This window comes from Chiloscyllium plagiosum, chromosome 14 (genome assembly GCF_004010195.1).
Source record: "Chiloscyllium plagiosum isolate BGI_BamShark_2017 chromosome 14, ASM401019v2, whole genome shotgun sequence".
Lineage (NCBI taxonomy): Eukaryota > Metazoa > Chordata > Chondrichthyes > Orectolobiformes > Hemiscylliidae > Chiloscyllium > Chiloscyllium plagiosum.
In genome coordinates this window covers 9,593,818-9,611,590 of record NC_057723.1, presented here as the reverse complement: position 1 = coordinate 9,611,590, position 17,773 = coordinate 9,593,818, and the positions used below count along the sequence as shown (strand labels likewise).

The 17,773-nt window shown below is 42.7% G+C and overlaps 1 protein-coding gene across 2 annotated transcripts in view; it reads left to right on the top strand.

Moving 5' to 3' along the window:
• flt4 (fms related receptor tyrosine kinase 4) overlaps positions 1-17,773 on the top strand; it is a 225,652-nt gene that overhangs the window by 153,423 nt on the left and 54,456 nt on the right. For both annotated transcript variants that reach the window (XM_043703133.1, XM_043703132.1), the window contains exons 9-11: positions 3,851-4,026; positions 8,186-8,351; positions 15,456-15,594. In XM_043703133.1, the coding sequence (XP_043559068.1) occupies positions 3,851-4,026; positions 8,186-8,351; positions 15,456-15,594 (481 nt within the window). The remainder of the gene's footprint in view (positions 1-3,850; positions 4,027-8,185; positions 8,352-15,455; positions 15,595-17,773) is intronic.

The window sequence follows — 17,773 nt, the reverse complement described above, 5'->3', positions numbered from 1 at the left end:
ATCTCTTAAATCTGTCTATCCTAGTTTTAATGTACTTAATGATCCGGCCTTGAGAGCCACCCTCTGTGGTAAATAATTCCACAGATCCACAACCCTCTGAGAGGGAAAAAAATCCTCTTATCTGTCTTAAATGGGCAAACCCTTACTCTGAGATTATTCCCTCTCATCCTAGACTCCCCCACAACGGGAAATAATATTTCTGAATCTACCTTGTTAAGGTTCCCCTCAGAATCTTGTATATGTTTCAAATAAAGTCGCCTTGCATTCTTCTAAACACCAGTGAGTATAAGCCCAACCTGCTCAAACTCCCCTCCGGAAAATCCCTGGGATCAGCTTAGTGACTTTTCTCCAAACTGCCTCCAATGCCTCATAACTTAGTAAGCTATTTAAGTGTAACTTTCCTTAGATATTATTTATTCATTCATGGGAAGAGGGCGAGGTCAGCATTTATTGCCCATCCCTAATTGCCCAGAGGGCAGTTAAAAGTGAACCACATTGCTGTGGGTCTGGAGTCACATGTCAGCCAGACCAGATAAGTATAGCAGACTTCCTTACTTAAAGGGTGCTAGTGAACCAGATGAGGCTTTCCCAACAACCAACAATAATTCATGGTCTTTCTCAGACTCTTCATTCCAGATTTTTGTTGAATTCAGATTCCACCATCTGCTGTGGCAGGATTCAAACCCGGGTCCCCAGAACATGACCTGGGTCTCTGGATTAACAGTCCAGCGATAATACCACTAAAGAAGGGACTAAAATTGTCACAGTTTTCTGACCAGTGCCTTGTATAGTTTTAGCGAGAACTCTTTATTTTTGTATTCAATTGCCTTTAAAGTAAAGGTCAAATTTCCATTAACCTTCACTGTTACCTCCTAAAATTTGTGAGCTAGCTTTTTGGGATTCATTCATGAGGAACCCCAGTTCTTCTCCTTTTAATTATTATTCAGCTCCTCTGATCTTCCTGCCAAAGTGTATAACTTGACATTTTCCATTTTATATTCAATCTGTCACTTACTTAACCCATCTGTATCCCTCTGCAGATGCTTTGTGTCATCTATTCACCTTTCTACATATTTTTGTGCCATCCGTAAATATGGTTGCAGCGTATTCTGTTTCCTCAACTGAGACATTAATATACATTGTAAATAATTATGGCCCCAGCACTGATTCCTGTGGTACTCCACTAGTTACAGATTGCCAATGTGAAAATGCACAGCAGTTCAGGCAGCATCCAAGGAGCTTCGAAATCCCTTGGATGGTGCCTGAACTGCTGTGCTCTTCCAGCACCACTAATCCAGAATCTGGTTTCCAGCATCTGCAGTCATTATTTTTACCCCAATGTGAAAGTGCTCCCACCCAACCTTATCCCAACTCTCTGTCTTCTTTTAGCTGCACAATCCTCTCTCCATGCTAATAAACTAACCTCACACCATAGGCTGTTTTCTTATTAAACAGCTTTAATTGCAGTCATAATCAAATGCCTTTTGGAAGTTCACCTGTACTATAGCCATTGATTTCTCCTTTGTCTATCCTGCGTATTATCTCCTCTGAAATTCTAATAAATTTGTAAGGCATGATCTTCCTTTCATAAAGCCATGATAACTGTATTTGATCATGTTAGGCATTTCTAAATGCTTTGTTATTATGTCCTTCAGAATTAAACTCTAATATTTCCTAATAACAGATCTTATGCTGACTAGCCTACAGTTACCTGTTTTTTGTCTCCTTCCCTTTTTAAACAGTGGTGTTATGTTGGCAGTTTTCCAATCCTCTCAATCTAAGGATTCTTGAAAGATTCCTACCAGTACATCCATGATCTCTGTAGTTACCTTCCTTTAAAATTCCAGGATGCAACCTTTAAGGTCCAGGGAACTAATGGCCTTTAGCCCCATTAGTTTCCCAGTACTTTTCCTCCAATGATAGTTATTGCTGTTGATGTCCTTGATAATCAGGAATCTGTCAACTTCTGACTTAAACATGCTCAATGAATGGCTTCTACAGGAATTCCAAAGATTCATCACCTTCTGAGTAAAGAAGGTCCCCCTCATTTCAGTCTGAAGTAAAGCTTGATCAAACTGATTTTTGGGGTGGCAGGTTTGCCGTGCGAGTAAAGATTCAGTCTGTGCTTATCAGAGCTTAGAAGCGGGAGGGCGGAACTCATTGAAACATATAGAATTCTGGCAGGGTTTGGACAGACTGGGTGGGATAGTGTCTCCTCTGACCAGGGGAGTCCAGAACAAGGGACCATGCTCTCAGGATACGGGGAGATCATATTCGATTGAGGTGAGGAGAACATTCTTCACCCAGAGGTTAGTGAACCTGTAGAATTCTCTAGAAGAAAGTGAGGACTGCAGATGCTGGAGATCAGAGCTGAAAATGTGCTGCTGGAAAAGCACAGCAGGTCAGGCAGCATCCAAGGAGCAGGAGAATCGACGTTTCGGGCATGAGCCCTTCTTCAGGAAAGAAGAAGGGCTCATGCCCGAAACGTCGATTCTCCTGCTCCTTGGATGCTGCCTGACCTGCTGTGCTTTTGCAGCAACACATTTTCAGCTGTAGAATTCTCTAACCCAGAAAGCTGCGAAGAAAGAGTCACTGAATCATCTTTATACATATATTTCTAGAGGCTCAAGGTGTCAAGGGATATGAGGAGTATAGACAGACACTGGGCTGTGAACGGGTTCCATCCTTGAGTCTGTTTGCAAGTCAATTTGTACTCAAGTTGGAACACAATGGAGGACATATAAAATAGCTATTTGTAACTATAGGAAACATTCATAAGCCAGATCTTTAAAGTTACATCTCTGTATGGGATATGTTCGTAAGTCATATGTTTGAAAATCATGGACCCCCTGTACTGAGTGTTGAGATAGGATCAACTAGGCTGACTGGTCAAATGACCTGCCTCTGCTGCTATACCCTACATTTCTAAATGACCTATTCATTATCCTGAGATTAGATATGGGGTACAATATTACAGTGTAAAGTGTACAATGTACACATCGTACCACCTTAGGTACAAAATCTTAGTTACAGAAGTAGGAAAATAAAGAAGTAAGCTAAAACGTTCAGCACTACAGTTTTCTTTGTGTAAAAGTAGAAACATAAAGAAATAAAGGTAAAAGTCAAACATTACAGAGATTTTGTCCCTGGTTTAAGACTCCCTGGGTGGGAGAAACATCTTATCTACACCCCCACCACATCATATCCTGCAAAACCTTTATAAGTTTAAATGAGATCACCTCTCATTTTTCATACAGACCCAGTCCCTCTATCTCTCTTCATAAGGCAATCCATCTGGTCAACCTCTGTTGCACTCCTTTTATGGCAAATATATCTTTTTTAGATAAGTGACCCAAAACTCTGTATAACGCTCCATGTGAGGTCTCACCAAGGGTCTGTACACATGTGGCAAAGCATTTTTACCCCATCACTCAAACACCCTTGTAATGAAGGCCAACATATTATTTCCCCTCTAATTGTTTGCTATATAGTACACGCACTTTAACTTTAAGAGGCTCATGTACAAGGAGGTCCAGGTTTATTTGAACACACTCACTTCCCAACCTCACAACATTTGAATAATATTCTGCCTTTCTGTTTTGCTACCAAAGTGAAAAACTTCACACTTATCCCTAATCACACCTTCCTAATCTCTGTCCTCATTCTCCTATTCCACTGCTTCTTCCCTCTGTTTCACCTCCTCCATTTACAACTCTCTCCTTCTTCTCCCCTCCCCCTTCTCACCCTGTCTCTTCTGCCTTTCCATTCCTTCTCTCCTTCACTTTCTCTCACAATCCCTCTCCCTCATTGGTAAGTTGAAAAGAATCAATTAATGTGTGTTTTGTTTCAGGTACAAAAATGGAAAATTTATCAACAAAAGTCCATCCTTTAACAAGGTGAAGCTTTCACGAATGGGTTTGATGATTGGGGATGTGACCGAGCAGGAAGCAGGGAACTACACCGTAGTGCTACGAAACAGCAAAGCTAAACTCGAGGAGCGTCTCCACTTGCAGCTTGTGGTCAATGGTAAAACACTAGTGAGAATTCTCTTGCAAAATAGGAATGATCTGATTAGTTCCCAATTACTTTGGATTTAGTTCCATGTTATCCATCTTCATCAACAGCATTGAGTCCATTCTGTCCCTGGTGTACAGTGTCACTCACGCTGTCTCTCACTGGGGCAAACGTTCCACACGCACTGCCTCGCGCTATGTATAGGGGTGATGTCCTGCAAAAAGGTTCAGCAGAGGAAGAGGCACTGCCAGAATGAGAAGAGTTAAAAATCACACAACACCAGGTTATAGTCCAACAGGTTTATTTGGAAGCACAAGCTTTCAGAGCGCAGCTCCTTCGTCAGGTAACCTGTCCAACATCAGCACCTCCATAGAATGAGAAGAAACAGCAAGCAACTCAGGAAGGCATAAAAATCATAAGCCATTTAAGGCACAAAGGCTGGGTGGTATTCATTTTAATGCAAGAATCTGATGAACAAGGCAAATACATTGAGGGCTGAAAAGTGTGGTGCTGGAAAAGCGCAGCAGGCCAGGCAGCATCCTAGGAGCAGGAGAATCACGTATATTGAACAGGGAATCAATTGCAGCAGAAAAGAGGGATAACATTTTAGGAGACTCCTCAAATGAAGTCATATGTGTAGATCTCTGAAGAAGGGCTTATGCCTGAAACGTCGATTCTCCTGCTCCTCGGATGCTGCCTGGCCTGTTGCGCTTTTCCTGCACCACACTTTCCAACTCTGGTCTCCAGCATCTGCAGTCCTCACTTTCTCCAAATGCATTGAGGGCCCAAAGTAAAACATGGGGAATGATTTCATTGCTATTACTGAGAGAGGGGCAGAATCAGCAGCTCAATATTCCAGGATGTATAGTGTTCGGACAAAAAGGAAGGAGGTAAAAATAATAGACTCCCTACAGTGTGGAAGCAGGCAGTTCAGCCTGTCAAGTCCATGCTGACCCTCTGAAGAGCATCCCACCCAAATCTATTCCCATAACCCTGCATTTCCCATGGCTTACCCACCTATCCCTGGACACTGTGGGCAATTTAGCATGGCCAATCCACCCTAACCTGCACATCTTTGGATTATGAGAGGAAACCAGTGCACTCGGGTGAAACCCACACAGACATGGGGGGATAATGTGCAAACTCCACACAACTGCCTGAGGGTGGAATTGAACCCAGATCTCTGACGCTGTGAGGCTAACCACTGACCCACTGTGCAATAAAAGAGAAAGGGGTGCTGCAATATTGAACAGGGAATCAATTGCAGTAGAAAAGAGGCATGACATTTTAGGAGGCTCCTCAAATGAAGTCATATGTGTAGAACTTAAAAATCAAAATCACATTGTTGGGACAGTATTAAAGGCCTTCTAACAGTGTGAGAGAAATAGAGTGCAGATATGCAGGTAAGTTTCAGAGAAGTGTAAAAGTAATAGGATAGTGATGATGGGGGATTTCAAGTTCCCTGACATTATCTGGCGTACTGGAGTATGTTTAGAGGGAGCGGAATTCTTAAAGTGCATCAAGGAGAGATTTTTAAGCCAATACATTTTGGAAGAAGTAACCAGGTGTGTAGGTCCCACATGGTACATGCACTATCCCTAAGTGGGGTATGAGTTCCACATACACGCCGATTCTCACTGGGCTACAGGTTTCTTCTACAGTGACTCTTACTAGGATACAACGACAGAATAAACAGGCAGAATTTGTTTGACTACAGCTAAAAAAAGAGGTAAAATGGCATTGTCTATAGACCACCAAGTGGAAACAGAGATATAGAGGGTCAAATTTGCAAGGCAGTTACAAAATAGTGCAAGAAGTTTAGATGATATATCATAGAGACACATTAGTTGTTCTGACTGTCTGTGTTGTTGCCTATCCTTACTGATTGCAGTTTGTGGATCGAGAATCCAGTTGCAGAGGGGGGAGCAGAGTCCTCGGTCTCAGAGATTGGAGGAAAAGCTACAGTCAATAAGTAGGAGTCTGACGTCTTTGTTATCCAGATGTTGCAGGGATGAAAGTAGGGCCAGGGAGGTTGAAACAGATGTGGTAGGGTCATGGTGAAAAAGGAGGCTATTCAGCTTCTTGAAGGGTTTAAAATGAATCACGAAGAGTTATTGGATAAGCTGCTGTAATTAAAGTTGACAAGGTACCAAGACTGGATGAGTTGCATCCAAGAGTGCTGAGGGAAATGAGAGGAAATTACAGAGGTAGTGACCATTATTTTCCAGACATTTTTAGACTTGGGGAAGATGCCAGCGGACTGGAGAACTGTAAATGTTATATCCTTGTTCCAGAAAAAGGTCTAATTATAAATCTAGCAACTACAGTTAACCTTGGTGTGGTGGGGAGGGGGGGAATAATGGGAGAAAATTAATAATCATTACAGAGTATGCAGCGAAGGTTCTGAGAATGGATCCATGGGAAATTTCAGTTACATAAATTGATTGTAGAGATTAGGACTGTCCACCTTGGCGAAGGGAAGATTGAGAGGTGATTTGAAAAGGGATTCAAAATCATGAGGGGTCTGGACAGAGTAGATGAGGAGAAACTGTTCCCATAGTTGGAAGGGGCAAGAACTAAAGGGCAAAGATTTAAAGGAATTGGCAAAAGCATGCAGCAGCAGCATGATAAAGCTTTTTCACACAAAGAGATCATGATGAAGACAGGGGTTTTCAAAAGGGAATTGGATCACTATCTGCAAAGGAAGAGTTTGCAGGGCTACAGGGGAAAAGCAGAGTAGTGTCACCCCCTTCCCCACCCCGTCACACTTGGAGTGGGATGCCCTGTGACATGGGACAATCCTGTCACACAGGTGGGCGTATCTATGTCACACTGGGCGGGGGTGGGGGCGCGGAGATGGAGGTATCAGAATCACTTTGAGGGGCAGCTACTAACTGAAACCTAAATATCCTCACATCTGGCTTATCAGGTTATCAGTGAGGATTTGGAGAACTTCAAAGATAACTTTGAGGTGTAGCTGTGTTGGTTTGTTCCAAATTCAAGTTCCAGGGAAAAGAAAACGAGAGTAGCAAATCCAAATCCAAAACCTCAAACCTTCAAAAAAGTTCCACACAATAATGATCACAGTTCCCATTGTGGCTTTGGTCAACATGGTGTCTGAAATTGAGAACCAGCACTGCCTCTATAAGTCTCCAGATTAAGGTATCGCCAAATTTCTATCAGTAACGTTAATCCAAGGGGTTAATACAAAATTGCACAATGCAGATGGAAAAGGCCAAAGGAGTAATTTTAAAATAACATTGCCCAGTCTGCTTATATAAAGTATAACAGGTAGCCAACTAATCCCATAACGTTCCCAATTTCAGTGACTTAGGATAAAAATTCTCTCTTGATACGAAGGCATGCACAATGACTCTGAAAGGAGATGAAGTGGGTGGGTTAAGTTCCTGATATTACAGAGTGAATTATTAGAAGTCAGTGATATGCCTAAATTACTGTGAGTCCAGTGATTCAATTTCAAGCATATTAACTGATGGAGAAGACACAGGTGTAGGCGTAATGGTATTTGGGTAGACATAAACACACTGAAATAAAGTCGGAGTCACTGGAGTATACGAAGTATACTGAAGTGGGGTAGGATTCACTGGGGTATGTAAAGACTTTGAAGACATTGGAGTAGGTGTGGAGTCACTGGAGCAGCTGGAGCCGAAAATGCTGGAATAGGTGTATATTTTTCACAAGCCTTTATCGAATCCATTTAATTGGCTTCACTGGAATGACCAAAAGGTGTATCATATACTGTACATGTAGGAGTTATATGTAGGGGTTTGTCATAAATCAGACAGGAAGTTATACATAGGGATTTGTTATATATCTGGGAGGGGCAGTTTTGTATAAGGATGTATCACATATTAAGGAGGAAGAGTTATATATTGAGGGGTGTCAAATCAAAGAAGGGAGTTATGTAGATGTTATATCTGTATCAGGGAGGGAGATTTATATTTTTGGGGTGTGTTTATTATCAGGGAGGAAGAGTTATATATTGATATGTGTCATATCGGGGAAGGGAATCATATAGAGAGGTATAACTATCAGAGAAGGGAGAATTATATATTAAGGGGATTTCTATATAGAAGGGATTCTATATTGTTCAGTTTCTTCACTCACACTGACACACACTGCAATCAGTACTTTCTTATCCCTTCAACAGTCCCACCTCAGATTCATGAGAAGGAAGTGGCCTCCCCGACCAACATCTACCCACGTGGAAGTCGCCAGACACTGACCTGCACCGCCTATGGGATCCCTGCTCCTGTGAAAATACAATGGTCCTGGAGGCCATGGGGGCCTTGCGGTTTAAAATCCTACCGCAGCCTGTAAGTATCACAAATCATTGGGTTTAAGCTCATGCAGACAATCTGTGGCCTTGTTACCAGGTTCTGTCATGGCTCACATTCTCTTTCAAGCTGTCCCATTGTTTCAAACCTCTTGTCGCAACAAGAGGTTAGGTAGGTGTTAGGTAGGCTAACAGAATATCAGCATCCGATTCCAGATGAAGGGCTTATGCCCAAAACATCGATTCTCCTGCTCCTCGGATGCAGCCTTACCGGCTGTGCTTTTCCAATACCACACTCGTGACTCTGAGATTGTCTGCAGTCCTCACATTCTCCTAATGGAATGTCGGGCCTTATTGTAAATGTAGAGGTTTTGCTGCATTTATACAGGGCTTCAGTGAGACCACTCCTAGAATACTGCTTATAAATGTGATTTCTATATATCCACCCTTTCAATCTATCCAAGAATTTTATAGATTTCCCTGAGATCTCCTGTTATTCATCTAAACTCTCGAGAAATCAGAACCATTCTGCGCAATTTCTCCTCAGGATAATCCCCTCAGCCCAGGAATCACTGAAATGAACCTCTGTTGCATTTCCTCAAAGGCAAATTGTATCCATCTGTACACAATACTCCAGGTTTGGTTTTCATAAACCTCTATATAATTGTCGTAGGAGTACTTCTAATCTATCAACTCCATTGCTTTATAATCCAATACCTGATGAAATTTGGTAGCTAGCCCACCATTATCTGCTTGAAGGAGTGAATTTCAGACAAACATGACAATTTGTTGCATCACATCGAATCCGTGAAATCACCTGTTGTATTCCTCTGTTAACTTCCTCAGGTAGGCACAAGATTTATGGGTGGAACCACTTTAGTTTATCTTTGATTTTTTTTTTGGTACTTTTCTTTCCAGACTTGGGAACTGTTGCAGCATCTTGTTTATTTTAAATTGGGAGGATCACTGACCCAGTTTGAATACATTCACAGCATTGATCATATGTGCTATATGTCTGTCTTTTCCCTGCAGTTCATAGTTCAACTCCTTCAGGTTTGACGTCTTGTCTATAAGGAACAACCACACATTGTCTGACAGCTCACTGCACATTTCATTCCTTGATTTTAAAAAAATGCTTGCAAGCATCAGATCTAAAAATCGATGCAGGACCTTCCCTCAGCTTAACTCCACAAATTCGAAACCTCTAAGAGCTGGCAAACAGACCAAACAGTTTAAATTGATTGTTGTTGCTGAGGTCTGTGTCAAGAATGTTTTATGAAGGGATTGTTTGATTTATTTACATAAAGCGTCAGTACATCTTTAATAACTAAGAAGCTTTGTTAAATGCCAATTTGGTGAGGAAACAGACACAGCAATGAATTTTTCATGCTGTCTTTTCTGCCAATACATGGCTGTTTGTTTCAAGCTGAGAGGATGCTGCAGTAATCCTGACTCTCGGTTTCTTCCTGTTTTTCTATAGCTGCCTGTTCACGTCTTCTCACACATGCCCCCAGGACGAGGCTTGACTCCTCAATACATTGATTATGTCTCAGTCATGTCCTGAAGTGTTCTGCCCATCAGATAAAACAAGACAAGGCTGACTTTGGAGCTTGGTTATACATAGAAACACATCTCAGCAAAGGAGGCCATTTGGCCCATATTGTTTGTGCTGGATATAAAAACGAGCAATCCTGCCTAATCGCACTTTGCAGCACCCTAGCCTACAGCTCTGTGCCTCACTGCACTTCAAGTGCACATCCGAGAGTCTTTTTTAAACACGATAAAGGTGTCTGCCTCCATGACTCTTTCTGTCATTGAGTTCCAGTCTCCATCAACTAGTGGTGAAAGATGTCAGTCAAATACCCTCTAATCCAGAGTTATTTTAAATCTACACCATTATTATTGACCTCTTTATTATGTAAAATAAATTCCCTCCTGTCCTGTCAATCCAAATCCCTCATGTATGCATATACCTCACTTAAATCTCCTTTTGATGTTCTCTGTTCCAAGAAAAACACATCCCAGCCTATTCCATATTTCCTGAGAAACTTTCCAAGGCTCTTCATCCATGTATGACAAGGTGAGAGTAGACAAACCAGCTCCCTCTGTTTAACCTCTTGGTTGGTCAAGACAAAGGTTTCCTTGCATTTTTGCAGTTGTCTATAACCCTCCTCAATTCAGAATCTTAACCAGGCTTTGCTATGAACAACAAGGAGCCAAGCAATAACGTTTTTTTGAGCCAAAGAAAGAACAATATAATTGTTTTATTCATTTGTGGACTGGGCAGCATCATCTAGGCCAGATTTATTGGCCATCTCTAATTGCCCTTAAACTGATTGGCTTGTTCAGCCATTTCAGAGGACAGTCAAGAGTCAACTGCATTGCTGTAGGCCTGGAGTCACGTGTATACTTGACCGGGTAAGGATCAAAGGTGTCAGAGCAGGATCAAGTGTCAATCCTCCTCTTTGAATAACCAGTATTGGATATAAATCTTTGTTCCAACAATACCTGCAATCAAGGTATTTCACATACGCAACCCCTTTCAAAACTCCAATCACGCTCATCCCAAACACATCACACTGGAGGGCAACTTAACTCTTTTCTCACTTCCACTTTGGAATGTGGACTAGTGATTTTTAAGCAGTTTGTCCTGTCTCCATCCATTAGACAGGGAGAAAGTGAGGACTGCAGATACTGGAGATCAGAGTCAAGAGTGGGGTGCTGATGAAGGGCTTATGCTTGAAACATCGATTCTCCTGCTCCTCGGATGCTGCCTGACCTGCTGTGCTTTTCCAGCACCACACTCTCAACTCAGTCCATTAGACAGACCTTTATATATTCCTGAGAATTTGGCTTTCAGGTAAGGTGACTTTGGTGGTCATTTTAAAATGTCCCTGCTCATTCTTTTTTCTCTTAATCCCAATGTCCAACACTTTTTAATCAGTCAATACAATTTGAAAGACTAATTGTCCATTTTTTTAATCCATTATGACACTTCTCAATGCCTTACTATTTATGGTACAGTCCTAATGTATTATCTCGGTATTCAAATCCATTTGACCATTTATCTGCCTCCCTGACCAATCCATTGATAGCTTCCTGCTATTTACAGTTTTCCTCCGCACTATCAACCACACAAAAAATGTTTCTATTTTCTGCAATCTTCTTAATCATAATTCCCACATTCAAATTTAAAAAGCGAGGACCTGCCAGATCTCACAGTCTTTCAGTTGCAAGGTCATCAAACAACCAGAATCCTTTGCTTTCTGTCACTTAATCAATTTTGCATCCACTTGTCCCTCCCCTTGGGTCTCATAGCTTTTGTCTTTCTGATCTGTCTGCTGCTTGAAGCTTTCTCAAAAGCTCTACTGAAATCCATGTAGATTTACCACCCTCATAAATACTCCTTTTACTACTTTAAAAAATCCAGTCAACTTAGTCAGGCATGCTCTTCCGTTTTCAGCTTAATACTGACGATCTGTGATTCATTCTTTCCAAATTACTATTTATGTTGACCCTCGGAACACTTTTTCCAATAAATTCCCTTTGAGGTTAAGCTGACTGATCTGTAATTACTAGAACTATCACTTCCTCCCATTTTAACAACCGTGCAATGTTAGCTTGTCCTCTTGCACCACGCCTGGAGTCAGAGAATTGGAAAATGATGGTCAAAACCTCTATTATTTCCTCCTCTACTTCTTTTAAGAGCTGGAGATACCTCACATCTGACCTTGTTAGTTATCCTTTCATTGTTTATATCTTTTTATAATATTTTGGGTTTCATTGGTTTTACTAGCCAATGTTTTTTCATGCCTTCTCTTTGCTTTCCTAATTTTCCTTTTTAATTTCACCCCACCCTCTGTGTTTCTCTAGGCTTTCTCTGGTATTAAAGTTATAGTAAAGGCACCATAGCCCCACTGACTCATCAGAGAGAAAGAGAGAGAGAGACAGAGACAGCTGGTGGTGGTTTAACCTTAGGGTTACCATACCTTAAGCAAGGAGCAAAATAGTGAATGGTGATGTCAACTGATATAGGAATTGAGCTTATACTGTTGGTGGTACACTACTTCACAAACCAGCCATCCAGCCAACTAAGCTAACCCTCAGACAGATTGGTAAATTATAGTATGAACCCAGCATAGAGTCATTGAAATGTACATCATGGAAGCAGACCCTTTAGTCCATGCCCACCAGATGTCCCTCTAAACCCTTCCTATTCAAATTCCCACCCGATGCCTTTTAAATGTTGTAATTGTACCAGCCTCCACCACTTCCACTGGCAGCTCATTCCATACATACACCACCTTCTGCATGAAAGAGTTTCCCCTTAGGTCTCCATATGGCCCTGGAACACGTATGGTCTCATGTGATGACCCTTCTAGCATATCCAGATAGTCAGAATTAGTTGTCACAGCCTAATGATACAGGTTGGGCCATTTAGGACTGAGTTGAGCAGAAATGTCTTCCCCCACAGCGAGGTGAGTCTGTGGAATTCTCTGCAGAAGGGGTTGAGACCAAAGCATTCAAAGTTTTCAAGAAGGAGTGGGATTAAGTTCAGTGATCAGATCAGGTGAGTGATGGGGTACTCCGCACTTGCGTAGACAAATGCAACTCCAACAACACACAAGTTTGACACCATCCAGGACAAAACTGATTGACACCAAATCCACAAATGTTCACTCCCTTCAACACCGATGATTAGAAACAGTAGTATATACTCTCTACAAGGTGCACTGCAGAAATTTCAAACCCATAACCATTACTGTTCACAAAAACCAAGGTACATGGAAACAGTACCACCTGCCAGTTCCCCTCCAACTCACTCACCATCCTGACTTCGAAATGCATCGCCATTCCTTCACTGTCACTGGGTCAAAGTCTTGGAATTCCTTCCCTAACAACATTATAGGTCCACTTACAGCAAATGGAATGCAGTGGATCGAGAAGGCAGCTCACCACCACCTTCCCAAGGGGTAATTAGGGATGGGTGATAACTGCTGACCCAGCCAGCGATGTCCACATTCCATGAATGAATATAAAAAATTAATGACCTCGCCTCTGCCGCATTCTGAGACGGGGAGTTCCAAAGTCTCGATGTGAAAGAAGTTTCTCTTTATCGCTGGCCTAAAGGCAGGATCCCTAATTTCAAAACAGTGCCCCCTAGCTCTGGAACAACCTTTCCAAATCTGTCTTGTCAACTCCATTCAGTATCCTTTACGTTTTAGTCAAGTCACTCCTCAGTCTTCTAAACTCGCATGGAAACAGCCTCATTCTGTCAAACCAATTGTCATAAATAATCCCCTCATTCCAGGCATCAATCTAATAATCAATCTGAGAGGAAATAGGAAAGACACTCAAGAAGGAAACATATTCAGGATTACGGTAAGGATGAGGATTCAAGGAAGTTTTACCCAGTGGGCTATAGAGGAAAGGAGGGAAGTGATGCAGAAAAATGATCAAACATTCTCAATTATTGTGACAAAGAAATCCACGTTAGAGGTGAGGGTGGAGGAGATGGGGTGGGTGTAGTTTATCAACAAAATTGGCAGAAGATAAAAGAGGTTGGGGATCCTGTGTGATCCTGGAATAGTAAGCAGTTTTTCACAAATGAGAGCATCATTTATCTTGTTCATTAAACCCTTCACAACAAAATAAATTACCCTAATCACTAAACATTTCCTTTGTTGTCCATTTCAAGCTTTGTTTTATCTGCTCCCGTATTCATGACGTTATCGTGGTTGTTGGTATGTTCACTGAGCTGGCAAGTTGACAAGGACCACAAATTCGACTGGAACAACACAACAATCATAGGACAAGCTAAACAGAGGACAGGCAGAGAATTTTTACAAGCACGCCACTCATCCATAGACTCTATCAACAAACACATAGACCTAGACCCAATATACCAGGCACTACAATGAACACTACTGGCTACTGGATACAGCAGGAATGGAACCAAATAAATTCCAGAAGACACAGTACAACAGTAGTTTCACAGGAGGCTCCAAAGCACTGAGGATGTCACCTAGCCAGGGGATGAAATGTGTGCGAATTAACTTCCCAGTTTGGCGAACATACCCACAACTACAAGAAAGTGTGGACTGCAGATGCTGCCAGGTCCCCATATGGCCCCTAGAACACGTATGGTCTCATGTGATGACCCTTCTAGTATATCCAGATTGTCAGAATTAGGTGTCACAGCCTAATGATACAGGTTGGGCCATTTAGGACTGAGTTGAGCAGAAATGTCCTTCTCCACATTCACTCTATCCAGGCCTCTCAAGTTCCAATGAGATTCCCCCTCATTCTTCTAAACTCCATCAAGTACAAACCCAGAGTCCAATAAAAATCTGGAATTAACCATTGTCAATTGTCATAAAATCAACCTGGTTCACTAAAGTCCTTTCAAGAAGAAAACCTGTTGTCCTTCACAGGTCTGGCCTATGTGTGACCCCTATCTGTGAGTTTAGAAGAATGAGGGGGAATCTCACTGGAACTTGAGAGGCCTGGATAGAGTGAAGGTGGAGAAAATGTCTCCACTGTTAAGGGAGACTAGGCCCCAAGAGCACAGACTCAGAGTGAAGGGGCAACCCTTTCGAACTGATCTGAGAGGGTGCTGAATCTGTGGGACTCATTACTGCAAGAAGCTGTGGAGGCCAAGTCACTGGGTGTATTAAGACAGAAATAGATGGGTTCTTAATTAGTAAGGGAATCAAGGGATACAGGGAGAAGGCAGGAGAATGGGGTCGAAAAACATATCAGCCAAAATCGACTGGTGGAGCAAACCCAATGGGCTGAATGGTCTACTTTGTACCTGTTGTCTTATGATTTTATGGATTTACAGTTCACCATCTGTTAGGTTGGGATTCGAACCCATAACATTGGCCTGGGGTTCTGGATTATTAGACAAGACATTGCCATTATGCCACCATCTCCTTCACTCACTCTCTCACCACTTCTTGGCTAAAGACATTTCTTGTGAATTCCCCTGTATTTGTGCCCCCCCCCCGCCTCCTAACTTAAATCTTCAAAGTAGTAGAAATAGCTTTTCCACACCTACCTTTACAATCTCCATCAAGTCACCCTTTAGCCTTCCCTTTTCTGATGCATATAACGTTTCTGCTGGTTTCTCTCACAATCTTAGGGGTCGAGCAACCATGATGCGTCGACCGCGGGACAGGACCCCCGAGTGCCGAAACTGGAGGGACATCTCAACAGGAAGCGCCATCAACAGGATTGAGAGTATTGAAACCAGCACAGAGATTCTGGAGGGAAGGAACAAGGTAGCCTGCTGTTTAGAACCACCACTTGGAAGATTTTTTTCTGGCACCAGCAACAACATATTTTTATGTCTTCAGTATAGTAAAACATACCAGGGTGCTTCACAGCAGCAAGATCTGTAGCTGAACTACATGAGGAGATAATAGGGCAAGTGACCAAAGGGTTGGTCAAAGAGATAGGTGTGAAGGAGCATCTTCAAGAAGGTGTAGGCGGGGCATTCCAGAGCTTAGGACCTAGACAGCTGAAGACATGGCAACCAATGGTGCAGGATGAGAAAGAGTGAGAGATCTCACTCAGACTGTAGGGCTGAAGGAGATTACAGAGAAAGAGATGGGTCAGGGCTGTGGATGGATCTGAAAGCAAAATTTGAAACAATGTAGTTGGCAGTCTAGGAGCCAGTGGATATCAGCAAGCAGGCCATGAGCAGGACTTGGTGTGGGTTTGTGAGAAACTGTTGGAGTAGGCGGGAATTGAACCCGGGCCTCCTGGCTCAGAGGTAGGGACACTGCTACTACTATGCCACTTTGTAAAAACCAAAAGAATATGCAGATGCTGGAAATCAGAAACAAAAACAGAAATTGCTTGAAACACTCAGCAGGTCTAGCAGCATCTGTGGAGAGAAGCCAGAGTTAACGTTTCAGGTCCAGTGACCCTTCTTCAGAACTGGTGGTATACATAGGAAAAAGTTGGTTTTTATTCAGAAGATAGGGTGCAGGTGGGGGTAAGGAATAAACAATAGGTGAACCCATAGAGAGAGGAGGATGGTTTGACAGACAAAGGTGTGGATAACTGTCAGCCTAGAAGAATGAATAGTCGCTAATGGTGACTATTAGTGGTTAACAATAGGTGTGTAATAGCAGATTATGTGATAACAACGCCCAGTGTGAGTTGGGTAAGGACACGAAAGAAGATGCCTCAAGCCCTAAAATGGTTGAACTTGGTACTTATCCCAGAAAACTGCAAGGTTCCCAAGCAGAAAATGAGATGCTGTTCTTCCAGTTTGCGCTAGAACTTAGTTGGAACACTGCAGCAAGCCTGAGACAGAGATGTTGGCCAGGGAACAGGGTGGGGTGTTGAAGTGGCAGGCAACTGGAAGTTCAGTATTTATTCTTTTGCAAAACACATCAAAACTGTGCCCTCTGGTTCCTGATCCCATTATGAGCAGGAACACTTTCTCCCTATCCACCCCGTCCAGACACTTTGTCAAATCACCCCTCAGCCTTCGCCTCTCCAAGGAAAACAGTTCCAACTCTTCCAATCTAACCTCACAACTATGCTGCTGCAAATCCTTTAAGATTGTATCTTTCATTTCTTTTATACTGTCTTTCCATATTCTTTGTACTAAAATGAATCACCTCATATTTCTCCACATTGAACTTCATCTGCCACCTATCCACACTCTCCACCAACGTGTCCATGTCCTTTTTGAAGTTCCACACTGCCCTCACAGTTTATCAGTCCTCCAAGTTTACACAAACTCAGAACATCGCAAATGCTTTCCAATTAATGAAATACCATGGTAATGTCAGAGATATGGCTGTCAATGTGAGCAGTGAACTCCCAGATAACGACCAGTAAATCTGTTTGTTTTAATGATGTTGGTTGAAGGATAAATACCGACATAGGACACTGGGAAGAATGACTTCAGAAGCCTTTTTCAGAATAATGCTTCTAGTCAGCCATTTAATCGGGCAGACAGTGTAGCATTCCCTCAGTACTGTTCCTCCGACAGTGTTGCGCTCCCTCAGTACTCCTCCTCCGACAGTGTTGTGTTCCTTCAGTACTGCTCCTCTGACAGTGTTGTGCTCCCTCAGTACTGCCTCTCTGGCAGTTTTGTGCTCCCTCAGTATTGCCTCTCTGACAGTGTTGTGCTCCCTCAGTACTGCTCCTCCGACAGTGTTGCGCTCCCTCAGTACTGCTCCTCCGACAGTGTCGCGCTCCCTCAGTACTGCTCCTCCGACAGTGTTGTGCTCCCTCAGTACTGCCTCTCTGACAGTGTTGTGCTCCCTCAGTACTGCCTCTCCCTCAGTGTTGTGCTTCCTCAGTACTGCTCCTCCGACAGTGTTGCGCTCCCTCAGTACTGCTCCTCCAACAGTGTAGCATTCCCTCAGTACTGCTCCACCAACAGTGCAGCATTCCCGCAGTACTGCCGCTCTGACAGTATTGCGTTCCCTCAGTACT